The sequence below is a fragment of the Bos javanicus genome, chromosome 25, assembly GCF_032452875.1.
Source record: "Bos javanicus breed banteng chromosome 25, ARS-OSU_banteng_1.0, whole genome shotgun sequence".
In the NCBI taxonomy this organism is placed as follows: domain Eukaryota; kingdom Metazoa; phylum Chordata; class Mammalia; order Artiodactyla; family Bovidae; genus Bos; species Bos javanicus.
Window position 1 is genome coordinate 25,120,867 of NC_083892.1, and position 16,721 is coordinate 25,137,587.

The window sequence follows — 16,721 nt, forward strand, 5'->3', positions numbered from 1 at the left end:
GATCCCTGGGTTGGGAAGATCCCCTGGAGAAGGAAATGGCAACCGCTCCAGTCTTCTTGCCTGGGAAATCCCATGGACAGAGGAGGCTGGTGGGCTGCTGTCCTTGGGGTTGCGAAGCGTCGGACACGACTGAGCACGCTTACACAAACAAGTGAACATGAAAGGCAAATACTTTTAATTTTATTAAAAGTACAATCTTTGCTAACCCATCTTTGCTAACCCCAGAGGAACCTGAGTATCCTCACTGTGCCACTAACGAAATCGAGGCCCAGAGAGGTAATAAGGTGACCTGCTCCCACAGATGCTGACAGAGGACAGTGGCTGAGGATTGGACCCTCAGCCTGTTCTCTGCAGGTACTTTTGTACAGCCAGGATGAAATGGGCAGGAGTGTTCCTGCCAGCCTAACTCCCAAGCCTCATCTCGCTGCTGATGAGCAAGGCCCTCGGGTCACACAGCCTGGAGGCTTCCTTTTGTCCCCAGCAATGAATATTAATTTCCCATTAATGAGGCCTTTCTCCACTTCTCACTTCAGACAGTTCTCCAAGCTGTCTTGAGTGCCTTCTATTATCAGGAGCCGTTATTTGCGTCTTAGACGGTGACTTAATGGCTGGCCCCAGAGTCTGTGCAATTTAAAGACTTGGCCTAAGATTAATTAGCATCCCTCCCTGGTCTCTCCCTGTGGTCCCACACTTCACAGGGCCTAATCATGGCTAATTCCCTGGCTTCCTGATGCCACGAAGGCTATAATTGTCCTTCTGTACCCAGTCCGTCAGGGGTCAGTCAGTGCCTAACAGGGGAGACCCCCAGGCTATTTGAATCATAAATGAATGGAAGGCTGGGAATGGGGGGAGTGCTTACAAAATCCTTGGGCTGGTAAGAAGATGAGCTTGAGCTAGGCCTCCAGGAGCGGTATACCCAGTATTCTCAAACGGGCCAGCCAGGAAAGCTGTTACCTAGGACATAGGAGGGAAGATGGGGGATCAGCCTCAAGAATGTGTCACCTGGGACCTCCCTAGTGGTACAAGGATCCGCCTGCCAGTGCAGGGGACATGGGTTCTATTCCTGGTCCCAGAAGATCTCACATGCTGTGGAACAACTATGCCCGGGTGCCACAGCCATTGAGCCTGTGCTCTAAGAGCTGGGGAACCACGACTACTGAAGCCCACGTGCCCTGGAGCCCCTGCTCTGCAACAAGAGGAGCCACCGCCACGAGAAGCCCACACACACCACATCTAAGAGAGTAGCCTCTGCTCGCCACAACTAGAGAAAGCCTGTGTGCAGCAACAAAGACCAGCACAGCCAAAAATAAGTAAGTAAATAAGTAAAAGAATGTGTTACCTGAACTGTGATCGAGGAATCAGGAAGCCAGTGCCACAGCCGTTGGCCTCCGAGCGACCCTGTGTGTGCTAGTGAGACACTTGGAAGAAAGACCTCGCCCACAGCTCACCCAGCCGGGGTGGGACGTGAATGAAAACACTCCTGGCCTCTACCACGTGCTTGGCACAGAAGCAGCTGGCGTGTGTGTGCCCTTTGTCTCCACTTCACCTCTGCTGTGCCTGCCTTCCACGAGGCCACCGGGTCAGCCACACCCATGTCACATCCAGACCCTGGCTAAGAGGGAGGCTGGGAAACGCAGTGTCTGGCTTTCCGGCCTCTAGTGAGCCAAGAGGCACCCCCAGAAGAGAGTGAAATGGGTGCTGGGGGGCACCATCCCATCAACTCTGCTCCACCCACACACAGTCCTTTGGGGACCACCCCTCAGAGATGGAGACAAATATAGAGTCTTCAGAAGTGGCGATTGGACTGGGAGCCACTCATGAAGGAAGTCATCCATTAAGTTAATGAACATGTATTACCATGGGCTGGGCAGTCTGCCAAGTGTGCCCAAAATGCCCCAGTCAGGCTCAGTTCCTGCCCTGGAAGATCTGACTGTGAAGACATGGGCACAGCTCATCCTGGGAGGAAGATGCCACAGCTGTGCTCCAGCATCTGAAAGGCCAATCTGGTAGACTCTGAAAATTAACCACTTGAAGCCTGTGGGCTCAACTTGTGCCCCAGATAATGGTTTTGGGACTCACACAATTTATAAGAGACTTAGTCACTTGGTAACACTTTAATTCAAAAAATTTTATGTATTTTTTAAAAAAGCTTGATTCCTAATTCCCCGGGAAAATGGAAAGATCTAGCCCCCAGGCTGGGTTGCCTGCCCATAAGGCAGCCATCAGCGGTCCACTTCTTTAGGTAAGAGCATCTGGCGGCAGGGGACAGCCAAGTCCAAAGTGTTAAGAGCACAGACTCAGGGACGGCAGCCTGGGTTCCAAGCCTCAGCCACACCACGTACTAGCTAAACGGTCCCGGAGAAATGGCTTAACCTCTCTGTGCCTGTCTTCTCCTCTATAAGCAGGGTTGGTGATGGCACCCTCCCCATCGGGTAGTTAATGAGGCTTGAATGACTGAGCTCGCCCAGTGGTGCCCAGCACAGAGGAAGCTGGCAGTGAATGGCGCTGACTGTCGTCATCAGCCAAGGGGGAGATGCCTAGGGTAGCTTTTCCCTCCAGCATGTTCTTACACTCATTCAGTCCTCCATTCATTTGAGGACCATTTACTGGATACTTTTGGGTTCTGGAGTCAGAGCATGAGTGAGGCAGGCCAGGCCCGCTCTCCTGGTGCTCACGGTGATGGAGTAAGTGAGTGTCGGGTCAGTTACTCTCATAGGTCATAGGTCAGAGGACCTATGAGAGTAGGTCAGAAAACCCCAGGAAGGAGTTTGGATTTCATTTTAAATGCGAGGACTCTCCTGGAGGGTTTTCAGCAGGAGAATTATGTGTTGGGCTCCTGTTTGGGAAGCATCCCTGGAGGTTGCCCTAAAGGGCCAGGCTTGGGGGTGGGGAAGGGGTTTTGAAACAGGGCTCCCTATAAGCCTAACAGGCCTTTTCTCTCCCCCAACCTTCCCCAGCCCCCACTCTCACAGCGGTTCCCTCCCCGCAGCTCCGTCTTCTCACTGCAGCCTTCTCTGGGTCACAGTTTTTCCTTCCCTCCATATTCATTTGTTGAAATTTTCCAAGAGAGAGACCATCTGAATCTTTCCATTCTTTTTTTAAATTATTATTTAAAAAATAATTTTATTCATTTATTTATTTATTTTTTTGCCTGCGTTGTTTTTGCTGCTGTGTAGGCTTTCCTCTAGTCGCAGTGAGAGGGGGGTTGCTCTCTGGTTGTGGTGCACAGGCTTCTCATCGTGGCGGCTTCTCTTGTTGTGGAGCCTGGGCTCTAGGGCACACGGGCTTCAGTAGCTGCGGCCCCCCGGGTCCTAGAGCTCAGGCTCAGTAGCTGTGGTGCAAGAGCTGAGCTGCTCCACAGCATGTGAGATCATCTGGGACCAAGGATCGATCCCATGTCTCCTGCATTGCCAGGCAAATTCTTTACCCCTGAGCCACCAGGGAAGCCCTCTAATTTCATTTTTGTTTCTCGGGTCATGGGCTGGCTTGCTTCAGCCTGATGAGACACCCACTCAGGCCTCAGTCAGCTGGGACTGAAGGTGGAAGCCAGGTTAGATGATTCAAAGCCTACCTGCCCTAAAGATGTCCCCCGCACAGGGACTCGGTCCCCACCTTCTTGTCGAGGAGGCTGTAGGCAGGACAGTAAACAGACCCAATTTGCCAACTGCTCTATGATTGTCAGGAGCAGGAGGGAATGGATTGGCTTCCTTTGGCCCCAAGGAGTGGGGTTAAGTAGAAAGTTTCTCCACGGTGGAAAGTACGCGGGGACAGATTTTGCAGTGTGGAGGATACAGAGGAAGGCAGTCTCTCTCTTTTCACCCTTTTGGATGGGTACCATCATCCAGAGGTCTGGCAGAGTGGTGATCAGGGCTGCACAATTTCCGGTGGCCCCTGGTGGCCAGTTCTCAAAAGCTACCCCATCAGGAGCAGGTCCACAGCCTTGTCCCAGTCCCAAGGTTTCTCTTGTACGCTGTGCCCAGCAGGACGGACAGGTGGGGCCACACAGTCCCTCGCTATAGTCCCACTGGCCCAGGCTGGGTCAACAGGGAGCACAGTGGTCCCAGTGCGCAGTGGACCCCACGGTACAGGCCTCCCAGCCAGCACCACTTCTTCCTCGTCACGTCCCTGCACCCTCCGACTTGTCACCTTGCCAGTTTCTCTGCGAGCGTGTGTGCTAAGTTGCTTCAGTCGTGTCTGACTCTTTGTGACCCCATGGACAGTAGCCTACCAGGCTCCTCTGTCTGTGGGATTTCCCAGGCAAGAATACTGGAGTGGGTTGCCATTTCTTCCTCCGGGGGAATCTTCCCGATCCAGGAATCAGACCCACGTTTCCTGCTCTGCAGGTGGATTCTTTACCACCGAGCCACCTGGGAAGCCCTGGTTTCTCTGAGCAGCCCCTTAAACTCTGTTGAGGCACACGTAACCCTTCCACTGACCAAGCCCAATGCCACTTTCTGTAGAAAAGACTTCCCTCCTTAGGGTCTTGCTCAGCAACTAGGAAGCACTTTTGGGTGGAGCTGCCCTGATGGAAGGGGCTGCAGGTGCACAGACTCCAGGATCCCTAGGCCAGAAGGTGAGAGAGTCATCCATACGCTGGCCAAGAGGCTGCCGCTCCACCTGAAAACGCCTTCCCGACTCTCCAGTGCTGGAGGGACCAGGGACCCAGATGGCTGTGCTGGGCTGGGCTTCTGAGCGGCCGCCCGCGCAATGGATCAGGCTGGTGGTGATAAATGGCTCTAGTTGGTGCTGTCCTTTCTTCCCCCACCACTTTTCGGCCTTAGATCTTTCTGCTGCTATCAGTGGATTAAGATTTATGGCTTCCTCAGCCTTGTAATACTTGGGTGGACAGCGGCCTAATCAACAGAGCCGTCGTTTACCAAAATGCTGTCAGATTTGATGAACGTCATCGACTCTTAGCATTAAATTGGTGGTGAAGGGATTGGCCTTCCAGCAATTTACTGTGGGGTGGGCTTTCCTTAAAGGCCTGAAAAGCAAGTTCATTGCAATTATTAAAGCACAGGTTTTGTTCTCACTCTGCTGCCATATCCGGTTTCCTGTTGGGGGTCTGGCAGCTTAAGCACCTCTAGGAAAACTCACGAGTGAAAATGTGAAGCGTGGGGGACCCTTCCCTTTGTTTTTTCTTTTCCCCCTGAGTTTTGAAAACCCCTGCAGTGAGAACAATAAATGAAACAACCCATAAAGCATCAGCTTTACAGTGACCTTGCTCGACACAGACTGTCAGAGCACGAGCACTGTTAGTTGTAAGAGATCAGACAGATCCAGGAAAACCGTATCAAATAAGATCAATTTATTCCCCACCCCAACCCAAAGCTGTCTCTGTCGGTATCTTCGGAGCTCTCCCGCCCCTAGAGGGAGCCATTTACATAGTGCACAACCTGTGCACCCATCCAGGTCACCTCTCAGCTTTGCTCTCGTTTTTTTCCCTAAGTGATGATAAGCGTAAATGCACACCTCTTAGAATACTGTACTAGAAGGGTGGTGAACATAAAAACTCTGGGCATGACACTGGGCTGAGTGTGGCTGAGTACAAAACAAGCTGCCCTTGGGCTGGCAAGCTGGTTTGTGGGTGTTTAGGCATGTTTAGGGGCTTCCCTGGTGGCTCAGACAGTAAAGAATCCACCTGCAATGCAGAACTGGCTTCGACCCCTGGGCCAGGCAGATCTCTTGAAGAAGGGAACGGCTCCCCACTCCAGTGTTTTTGCCTGGAAAAGTTCATGGACAGAGGAACCTGGCGGGCTACAGTCCATGGGATCGCAGAGTCAGACCCGACTCAGTGACTAACACTTTCACTTTCACTTCAGGGTGTTTAGGGCTTCTGAACCCTGTTCCAGGATATGGTTGATAGTGCAAGGGACTACCAGATCTGGGTGCTTGCAAGTAGGCAGGAGAGAGCAGCTGCTCAGAAACGCCCACTCTGGGTAAAGCGGGGAGCCAGCCAGAACCTCGGGCATCATCTTTGCAAGGACGTGAAGGTGGGAGGCAGGGAGCGGGCTGGTGCACCCAGGGGCTGGCTTCTCGGCGGCAGCAGGTGGGCGTCCTCGTGTGGGTGGGGCTGCTCACCACCTCCTCTCCTTCGTGGCAGAGGCACCTCCTGGGGCCGGGGCGGGAGAGCCGGCCAGATGGAAGGACTATTTATTTCTCTCTCCAGCACCCACTCAGCATTTAGAAGCTCTTTCTGGACCACATTAATTTTGTCACATGTTGCTTCATAAACACATTTTTCCGTTATATGTGCTGAGTGGGTTCCTTGAGGCCAGGGCATTGGTTTACATTTTTTTTTCCCCATCCTCATGCTTCCAGAACCTTGATATGCAGTTAGCACTTGGTAAGGACTTGCTGATTAAGTTCCTTAATGCGCTGTTGCAAACCTGTCATACCTTGATGAGGCAAGTAGTTGTGCTAAGCTCCTTGGAGGGAGGAGGGAGGACTGTGGGACAGAGACACACACACGGACTCTTCCCCGTGAACTGGAGTGCTTTCTTATATTTATAATTAAGATCAAGCCAGTAGAGCTGCACTGAGCCCAGCTCTCTCACTTGCTTGTGGGAAATTCCCACTTCAGACATGGCTGGATCCAGGTGCTCAGACACTGTAGCAGGGCTCGTTCACCATCATCCAACTCTGCTCTTTTCCATGTTGTCCTGGCAGAACCACAATGGCCACCAGCAAGCAGCCCCCAACTCACATTCTGTCATCTGCTGTTGCATCTCTTTGACTCCCCTAAACCTATCACTCAAACATAAGGGCCAGCGGGATCTAATGCTCAGACTGGCCAGGCCAGGGTCATGCGCTCCCTCCACCCCTGGATGCAGTTCCATATGAATGCTTGGATTAGGGGTGGGGAGGGGGAGGATTTCCCAAAAGGAAACCAGGGTACTTTTACCAGCGTACAGGGGACTGCATACTGGACAGGCAGAAGCAACAGTGCCTACCGCCAAGCCTCAGAGACTTTCTGATCTTACACTTCTTCCACTGAATGTGTGTTTAAACCACCTGGGGTCTTGTTAAAACGCAGGTTCTGATTCCTGCATCTGAGATGGGGCTTGAAACTTTGTATTTCTCACCAATTTACTGGAGAAGCCAATGCTACTGGGCCCTGGATCACACGTGGGGTAGCAAGACTCTTGTCCCAGGCCTCCGTTTCCAGATAAAGGAACAGACACGCACGGAGGGGCCAGGCTGCTCCCCAGGCAGGGCCCCCGTGCCCAGTGGTCCTCCCTCCCTCCTCCTCTCTCGTACTGTTTCTTCCCAGCATTTGAACATTATCGAATGATTCCTGGGAAAGAGGGAGGGGCACATGGTGGAAAACCCATCCCAGCCATGGACTTCAAAGGCTTCACAGCTTCACCCTGACCTGGGGCAGGGAAGCCCCCAGGAGCTTCCTGGCCTGGAAGCCCCAGTTCTATGGATTCCGTGGCACCCACTCTCCACGGACCCCACTGCTGGTGCCAGCAAATGCTCTAAAGTGCGTTGATAAAGCCTGGGAGGCAGTGATACCCCACGGGGAGCCAGAGCCCAGGGCAACAAGGTTGATGGTCAAACAGAAGATGGGTGGAAGTTGCCATTCTGGAAACAGCCAGGTGCACTTGGAGTCTGGGGAGCGTCACCACATGACAGGCGGCCTGTGAAAGAAAACGTGTCCCAGGGCCCCTTCCTTCTGCGTTTCTGCCTCCTGCCTATTCTCCGTTGGGGAGCTCCCTACCTGCCTTTTCTGCCTCTTACACTGTCTCTCCAAGGCCTTTTCCTGGAATGATCTATGGCCCAGCTCCTGTGTCTTTAGTGTTAAATAGTCTCAGGAAAGTCTTGAATCCCTCTCTGATCTCCCCAAAGGCTACTCTAACCCAGCCTGGACACATTTCTTCTTCACGTGCCTGTTGGGGGCAATACAGCGTGGAGGTTCAGAACTGGGGTCAGGCAGCAAACTACAGCCTTGGAGCCGAATTCACCCACAGCCTGTTTCTGTAAATCAAGTGCCTGGGGGACACAGTCATGCCCATTATTACGTGTTATTATTTATCTTGTGGTGCTAGTGGTAAAGAACTCACCTGCCAATGCAAGAGACATAAGAGACTCGGGTTCAATCCCTGGGTCCGGAAGATCCCATGGAGAGGGCACGACAACCCACTTTAGTATCCTTGCCTGGAGAATCTCGTGGACAGAGAAGCCTGGCAGGCTACAGTCCATGGAGTTGCAAAGAGACAGACACGACTGAAGCGACTTAGCATGCATGCATGCATTTATTTAGGCAAGGCTGCTTTGAGCTACAATAAAACAGTGGAATGAATACTATAGCAGAGACTGCAGGGCTGGCAAAGCCTTTAAATATTTACTCTTTACAGGAAACTGACCCATCCCTGGTTTCCAGTAAGGCCCCTGGAGCCACACTGCTGGGATTCAGATATAGGCTCTGCGGCCTCCTAGCTGTGGGACACTGACCACATGGCTTACAGCCTTGTGCCTCGGTTTCCCCCTGGAGTAGCTGTGAGAACTAAAGGAACACAGGCCCCTGAAGCTGATGGAGTGGCGCCCGCTCTTCATTAAGTGACTTAGTGTCCAGTGTGATGGTGGCGGGGTGGTGGGCACGGGCAGTGTAGATGCGGCTCAGAAAGGACTTCCGTCCTGACCACTGCGAGTCCTGCAGGGCAACAAGGCTCACGATCTTCATTATCAAGATAACGACACGATTTACTATGCTTGAGGGGAAGCTGCATCTTATCCCGGGGAGTGGAGTTTTCTAAAGCTAGGGCATCGGGAAATGCAAGCTCTGAATCACTGTTGACTGTGCCTCGGCTGGGAAGTAGATCCAGTACACGGGGCTTGGGGGACCTCTCCTGACCCTCAGGCGGTGCCTTCGTGGTTTAGTCGCTCAGTCGTGCCTGACTCTTTTGCGGCCCCATGGACTGTAGTCCACCAGGCTCCTCTGTCTACGGGATTTCCCAAGCGAGAATACTGGAGTGGGTTGCCAATTCCCTTCTCCAGGGGATCTTTCCAACCCAGGGATCGAACCCGGGTATCCTGCATTGGCAGGTGATTCTTTACTACTGAGCCACCAGGGAAACGCATAAGCCCATCACAGTCTCAGAGTGACATTTAAAGAGGCCCTGGCTCTCGGATTTGTGCACATGCACAGCCTCACCAATAGGAGGCATCCCTTAGATTTTGCTCTCTGGGCACCTGACTCGCCCCTCGCCCTCCGCTGGCCCCAGTCTTGTCCAACAAGTCCAGCACAGCCAACGTTGGGAGTCAGAGCGCTGATCCAGTGACACTTTCTTTCCTTGCCTAGCCGGGCAGCTTGCTCCTGGGTTCACGGTGGATGAAATGTACCCTTGAGGAGGAGGTCTGGCCCCCTTACTTGGTGCCATGTAGGGCGAGTAGTGCAGCCCTACTATCCACTGGATGGGTTGCTAGGCTGACAAAGCTCCTGATACTCAGGGGCCAGGAAAGTTATGCTTGGCTCAGGTATCAGGTGCGTGAGTGTATGTGTGGGAATCAGCGTAGGAGAAAGAGGTTGGGGCCGGGTCGTAGAGACCTTCACATGCCAGGTGTACCATTTGGGGTACAAGTCTGGCTGCGAAAGCAAGGGGACCCAAGTAACTCTGGCTTCAACAGCGTGACAGTTGGTGTCTCCAGCAAAGGTTAGTGGTGGGCCGTCACCTTGCTCCGAGAGGTGGCAGAGGAGGCCAGGCACAGCCTCTTTCGTCGCTTTAGCCTCCTCCACAGGCTGTCCCCTCCCCACCACGCTCAGCAGCTTGCCATCACCTCCTCACTCCAGCTGGCAGGAAAGGGGGTCAGGGCAAGGGTGGGCACAACCTTGAAGATACACACAGTCCCCCTCACCCCCACAGCACTCAGGCCAGAACGCGCTCACCTGTTCCCCACCCCAGTCACAGGGAATGCTGGGAGCATCACGTGCACACCTGGAAATGCAATACAAGAAAGGGAGGGGAAATGGACGTTCAGGGGACGTTCAAGGGGTGGGTTTCCCAAAGAGTGACTCAAGGGATGCTAGGAGGATGGGGTCCCACCACACAGCTTCCACGGCCTCAAAAGTTTGCCATCTGTTTCATCTGTATTTTACTGGATTAGCCAAACAGTTCATTCAAGTTTTTCTGTAAGATGTGATGGAAAGACCCAAATAAACTTTTTGGCCAACCCAGTATTTTTAGGATTGTCCCCAGTGTGTGTGGAGGAGGGGACGAGGGGGCCTATTAAAAGCCCTGGGAAGTCCTGGTCCCAGACTCGGGCTTTCCCATACTTAGATCACAGAGCCCATTTGGGGAAGCTGAACACCTACTAAAATTCTACTGCTATGTCCAAGCAAAAAATTACTAAAAAATTCTACTGCATACACTTGGGGCATAAGAACCAGTGAAGACTTGAATAGGAGTGGTTCAACCTATCCAGCCAGCCTGTCCAGGGTGATGCCCGTTAAGGTGCACCCTGACCCTGACCACCTACCACGACTGAGTCCCTGCCACGCTCGCCCCTCGGAGGACTCAAGGAGTTTGTTTCACCATATCTGAAACGGTCTGGCTTTTTGTGCTTAGAAATCTGTGCAGATCAGAACGGAAGCTGGCCCGCGGCTCCACATCCAGCCTCCTCCGGACTATTCTGAAGACTCTGAGCCATGTGGGGGTGTGACTGTCAAGGTGAAGGATGCTTCTGGGGACCGTCCACAGGTAGGACTGGCTTCAGTTCAGGGCTAGAGCAGTTCTCAGGGGTGCTAACAGTTCCTTATTTCCATCCTTCCTTCACAAGAGCCTGCCTTCCTTCCCTCTTGCACTTATTTTCTGCACTTTAATGAGCATACAAACCTCGTGCTAGATGCTCTGCTGGGAGCCCACATCCAGAGATCAGCAAGGCTGGTGTCTGACCTAAAAGAGGCACCGACATATAATCCCTCTACTGAAAGAGGGAGCTGAGAAGTGGGGCAGGGCATACGGGGACCAGGAGGGAGAGGATCTGGGAAGGCTTCCTGGAGGGAGTGGCATTTACCTGGTTCCTAAAAGCTGGAGGGGAGGGGAGGTAAGCCGAGCTGATAACCTGTCTGCACCTGTATGCGTGCGTGCTAAGTCACTTCAGTCGTGTCCAACTCTTTGTAATCCTATGCACTGTAGCCCGTCAGGCTCCTCTGTCCTTGGGATTCTCCAGGCATGAATACTGGACTGAATTTCTATACCTTTCTCCAGGGGATCTTCCTGACCTAGGGATCAAACCCATGTCTCTTGCGTCTCCTGCATTGGCAGGCAGTTTCTTTATTCCTAGAGCCACCTGGGAAACCCTGTATGCATGCACCTGCTGTTAAATATTGTGAATTTCCAACCCTCTGCCACCCCCACCGCCCAGGCCAGCAGAACCACACACATGGAAATACCCAGAGGCCCGTGTGTAGCTGTAGCACAGAGTCCCAGGCCATGCAGCAGCTGACAAGGTTGACCCCTGCGGTGTTTCCCTTCCATGCCTCCAATTGTCATTTCATTTCTGAAATCCTTGGAATTGTGACAGTAAATCCCAGTCTCCCTTTCACCATGCATTTGTTGCATACCCACTTTTGAGCATAAAGCTCAATCCTGGGCATCAGAGACACAGAAAAGAACAAAACTGACAAGGCTCCTATTCTTAAGCAACTTATGTTCCAGAGGGAGAGATAGACAGTAAAGAATAAAATCAAAAACTCAGAAACCTTTCAAGACATGCAAAGTAAAAATTAAAAGTGAAATACAAAATTTAAAAAAAGAAGAAAATCAAGAAATAAATAATGTGTTCAGGGAGGGGGGACCAGAAACGGGAGATGGGACAGTGTGGGCAAGAGGGAACATTAGATGATAGAAAGGGAAGGAATGCTTCTCTCAGGTGTTACATTTCAGCTGAAACTTGATGGGTAAGACAGAGTCGGCTGGGGAAAAGCATTCCAGGCCAGGGGAACAGCAGGCACAGGGGACCTGAGGCTGGGTTTGTTCAAGGCGCACGATGCAGGCATGATGTGAGCAAAGGGGAGTCAGGAGGTGATGAGGTCGGAGGAGCAGGGGGGCCAACCGGCCAGTGTGCACAGAGAGCAGGGTGGGGGTGGGGATGGAGGATGGGGTTTTATCTCAAGGGCACTGATTTTGTAATTAGGATGAGTGTGTAGATTATCGCCACGGTTATGTACAAGCTGAATGTTAGAGAGGAGGCAAAGTCAAGCTGCTGAGCCAATCCTGCCCCATTTGCTGAGAATGAGATTGTGACCCAAGCTGCAGATTCCACAGCCTCCCCAGGACAGACTCTTCCTTCCGCCCGCCGCTTCTGTACCTGAAACCTGCTTCTCTAGAATGAAAATGACTCACAAAGGAGACAGGAATGTCACCCTGGAAACATTCCTCTGATCACCGTTGCATGTTGGTCTTCCCTTCTTTGCTCATCAAGGAAGGACAATTAAGGAGCAAGGGATCACTTTGTTTCACATTCCAGCTGCAGAAAATCTGAACGATAATTGTTCAGAAATTTTTGTTCTTCCTGGATTAAAAAAAAAAAATGTTATTTTCTATGGAAGGACCCAATGACCTTGTCTCCGTAAACAGTCCATAGAAATGGGATTTTTGCAGCGGGCAAAACTGTGGACTTTGTTGCCTTCAACACCCACCTCCCACACAACACACACAACACACACACACACACACACACACACACACACGCGCGCGCTTTTGAATCACCTAAAGGTTCCCTGCTCAGGAGGAGTCTGTGCTAACAGCCTTCAGCTTCCCTTCATTGGGGAGGCTGGTTTGAAGCCAAGCTCAGTCTGTCACAGCCCCAGCCCCGCCCCGTCTCAGAATGCCTGCGTGGCCTTCAAGCATGTTAATCCTCTCTCCTCCTTTGGCCATTTGGTACCCCCCACCGCCACCGCTACCCCGTTAAATGAACATATATTCCTTCCTTTGCAAGCTCCCAAGCTCCCTGCAACGCCAGGCAGCCTGTCCCTCACAAGCTATTAAGCTCCATTAGCATTCCTGGGTGCGCCTGCTCTGGAGCAGCATCGCCCCACTCGCCTGCACTTAATTTTTTCCACCGTGAGTGCTTGATTGTATTTCCTCCTTCCCTTTTTCTCCCCATCTTGAGGGGGCACTCCGTGAGGCTTCACAGTCAATTTCCCCTTGGAGTTATTTTCCTCCTAAGTGAAAGAGTAAAATGGCCACGCCAGTTTTCAGCAAAGGCAGAAGCCTTAAGAGATGCGATCTGAACAGAGAAAGGGAGAGAAAAAAAAGAAACGCCTGGCTAAATATACTCAGTCCCCCTCACAGTGTTTGCAAGCGCAGCCTGAAGTGGAGCAAAAGGAATTGCTGTCCGCGTGTGTACTTTTCATTTGACCTTCACTGTTGAAACACACCAGCCTTTTCGCCTTTCATCAGATCCTTAGTGAACTTCAATTTCTCGGTGCTCTGAGTTCACAGATGGGGCATGTGCAAGCATGTTCTGTTGGCCTCCACCCCCCTCCCCCGTTGACTGTGCTTTTTAGAAAGATGTGAATTACTAGCTGACATTTAAGAATCAGGAGATTCCATGTCAATCTGCACTGAGGGCTTTTCTTGAAAAATCAAAAGATTTGGGAATCACATTCTTTAATGACATGTGTGGAGCTGGGGGGTAGCTCTCCCCTTAAACAAGAGCGTGTTGCATGTACCACGGTCCCCACCACATCCGAGGCGCCATCTAGATCCTGGAGATAAAGCAGACACATATATAGTATGCCACTGGGCAGAGTAGGGCTTCCCTAGTGGCTCAGACAGTAAAGAATCTGCCTGCAATGCAGGAGACCTGGGTTCGATCACTGGGTTGGGAGGATCCCCTGGAGAAGGGAATGGCAACCCACTCCAGTATTCTTGCCTGGAAAGTTCCAAGGACAGAGGAGCCTGGCGGGCTAGTCCATGGGGGTCACAAAGAGTCGGACATAGCTTAGCAAGTAACACTTTTTAACAGTAGGGCAGAGTGAGGAGCTGGAGGAAGTGGGCAGAGGTTGCCATGTTACGTGGGAGGAGGGGGCTTGCCTTTGATGAGGTGCTGTTTGACCAGGGGCCTCAAGGAAGACAGCCAGTGGGCAGGTGGAGCAGAGCCTCTGCACACAGCGGGCAGCAGGCACAGAGGCCCCAAGGAGGGAAGACAGCACAGAGGCTGGTGTGGCCGGAGCTGAGCCCACAAGGGGGCGAGGAGGAGGGGGTTAGGCCAGAGACAGAGTCAAGGCTCAGAGGACACTGGGCTTTGAGAGCTGTGCTCAAGGTTGAGCGATTCTGCTATGAGTCGGAGGAGGAGCCATTGTAGGGTTTTAAGCACCTTAACAACTCCAGGGGAAGGAGGGCACCTCTTTTTCTTTCCATAGAGTTCTGCTTAAGTGCCCGATCCGGGTCACGTTGGCTCTCTTTGGGGTATGTGTTGCAACAGTTAGTAAGTCTCCATCCAAATGCTTTTGGCTCCATTTAAGGACCAGGAATGAAAGTACATATTGTTTTCTATGATTAAGTTATCCTTTTCCCCCTGATAATGCATGATCAGTATTAAAAATTCAAAATGATACAAAGAAAAATAAAAGTCCTCTCATAATCCCACTGCCCTGGAGACTATTAATGTGAATAGGTAGGTACATGACTATCCAGACTGAAAATTGCATGCATACATTATATTCCTTGAAAGTATATATCAATTATATCCAACATGAGATAGTTGATCTGAAACGTTCTGGTCCTGGCCTGTTCCCAATGAGTCTGTGGTTAGTTATCTTGTCAGTCCCTGAGAGCATGACAGGTAATGGGAAGAAGGTTTGCCCACTGTGGCAACTTCCAGAAAGCCTTCTTGAGCTTTTCTTTGCATCCTGTAGATCCTGGAGTGGTGTGAATTAAATATTAGCCCACAATTACAATTCAGGGCTTTGGAGTCATTGTTCCTTGCTGACACCTAGAGACCCGTGCCAACCCGTGTGCCACATGTGGACTCTGCTGTGGCCCATGACATCTCACCCACCTGTTGGTGCTATGTAGATTAGGTGGTGGTTCCCCCACTGGTGGAGCATCCCCCAGTGACCCACCTGTCCCACTCTGTCCCCAGCAGGGCTCTTCAGTAAATCCCTTCAGTCACCCTCCATTAATTTCAACGGTGAGACTTAAAGAGGGATTTTTTTTTTTTTTTTTAGGGCAGTTCTCTAGGTTGGGAACTTCTGCAGTTTCAGATTACCATATAAATAACCTTTAAGCAAGTGCCTTTTTTTTCTTTCTTTTTTATTGTTCTTTTCACATAAATGGGATTATTTTCACATAAATCAGGCTCTTTGATAATCCCACAGTTTTTAGATACCAACATACTGGGGCCATCTCACAATACCCGTATCACTCAGACATCTGAACCCAATGGCTCTGGTTGTTGGTGGCCCTGAGTGTGAATCCTGGTTCACTTAGCAGCTGTGTCTTGAAGTGACGTTGGTAAAGCAGGGGTGAGTTCCAAAAGATGAACTTGAAGAGTGAGAATGAATGAGGGGAGGCATGGAGACCAACAGAGGGGAAAGAGGACCCCATTCATCTCCAGGGATGTAAGTTACTTTTACCACGCCCAGTTCTTTCTGCTTGTCCTTAGGATACCAAATCTCCCACCAGCACCACGCCCTGTGATTTTAATTTCTCCCTTCCGAACGCAAAAGGACGCCCTGACCCTCCAAGCAGTACGGACAGAGAAAGGATCCTCTTAACTATTCAGGATGTGATGGTAAGATGGACTTTCAGATCCTAACTGTCAGGGGTCAGGGTCTTCTCTGTACTAAAATAGCTGGGCCATAGGATAGACCCCCATGGGAGAATCTCCATTTACACCTGGGAACACAGCACAGATTACAACAGGACTGGATGTGAAAAAAAAAAATGTGTGGTCCACCCACCAGGTTTCAAACAACACATGAGAGACTTGACTTGACGCCATGCCTTTCTTTTCTTTTTTTAAATTGGACTATAATCGCTTTACGTTGTGTTAGCCTCTGCTGTACAGCATAGTGAATCGGCCGTGTGTACACATATATCCGCTCCCTCTGGAGCCTCCCTCCTACCCCCCACCCCACCCCTCTAAGTCATCACAGCACAGAGCTGAGCTCCCTGTGCTGTATAGCAGCTTCCTGCTGCTGTATCTGTCTTATACATGGCTGTGTATATATATCAGTGCTACTCTCTCAGCTCAGCCCCCGCCCCCGCTCCTGCCCCCGCTGTGTCCACAAGTCCGTTCTTACATCTGTGCCTCTATTCCTGCCCTGCAAATAGGTTCATCTGTACCATTTGTCTAGACTCCATATATATATATGCATTAACATACGCTATTTTGCTTTTCTCTTTCTGACTTACTTCAGTCTGTGCGACAGACTCTAGGTTCATCCGCATCACTTCGTCGTTTGCTTGAGTGATAGTAAAAGCTCACATTAAATGAGCACTTACTCAGTGACCAGTACTGACTGGAGAATAAGTCATCCATCACTGCTTTCATGAATGCTGTGAGTTAAGTGCTAGGTATTTGCATTCTCCTTTTATAGTTCGAGGAAACAGACATGAGAAATGATGTCGCTTGTCCAAGTCTCAGGGAAGCCCAGACTGGAAACCCTGACCCCAGGGCTCCTTGTTCCATGAAATTAGCAATCACAGGCCAGGAATCGCATTACGTTGTTTTTGCTTCCGAAAGGGCCCAGGTCTCCGTAGGGGCAG

General features: G+C 51.2%; 1 protein-coding gene across 3 annotated transcripts in view; it reads left to right on the forward strand.

Moving 5' to 3' along the window:
- The window catches only part of KATNIP (katanin interacting protein), a 230,706-nt gene that overhangs the window by 73,523 nt on the left and 140,462 nt on the right, over positions 1-16,721 (forward strand). For 2 of the 3 annotated variants that reach the window (XM_061401490.1, XM_061401489.1), the window contains 2 exons: positions 10,569-10,700; positions 15,616-15,744. In XM_061401490.1, coding sequence (XP_061257474.1) covers positions 10,569-10,700; positions 15,616-15,744 — 261 coding nt within the window. The remainder of the gene's footprint in view (positions 1-10,568; positions 10,701-15,615; positions 15,745-16,721) is intronic. The other variant, XM_061401491.1, reaches the window with a different exon arrangement.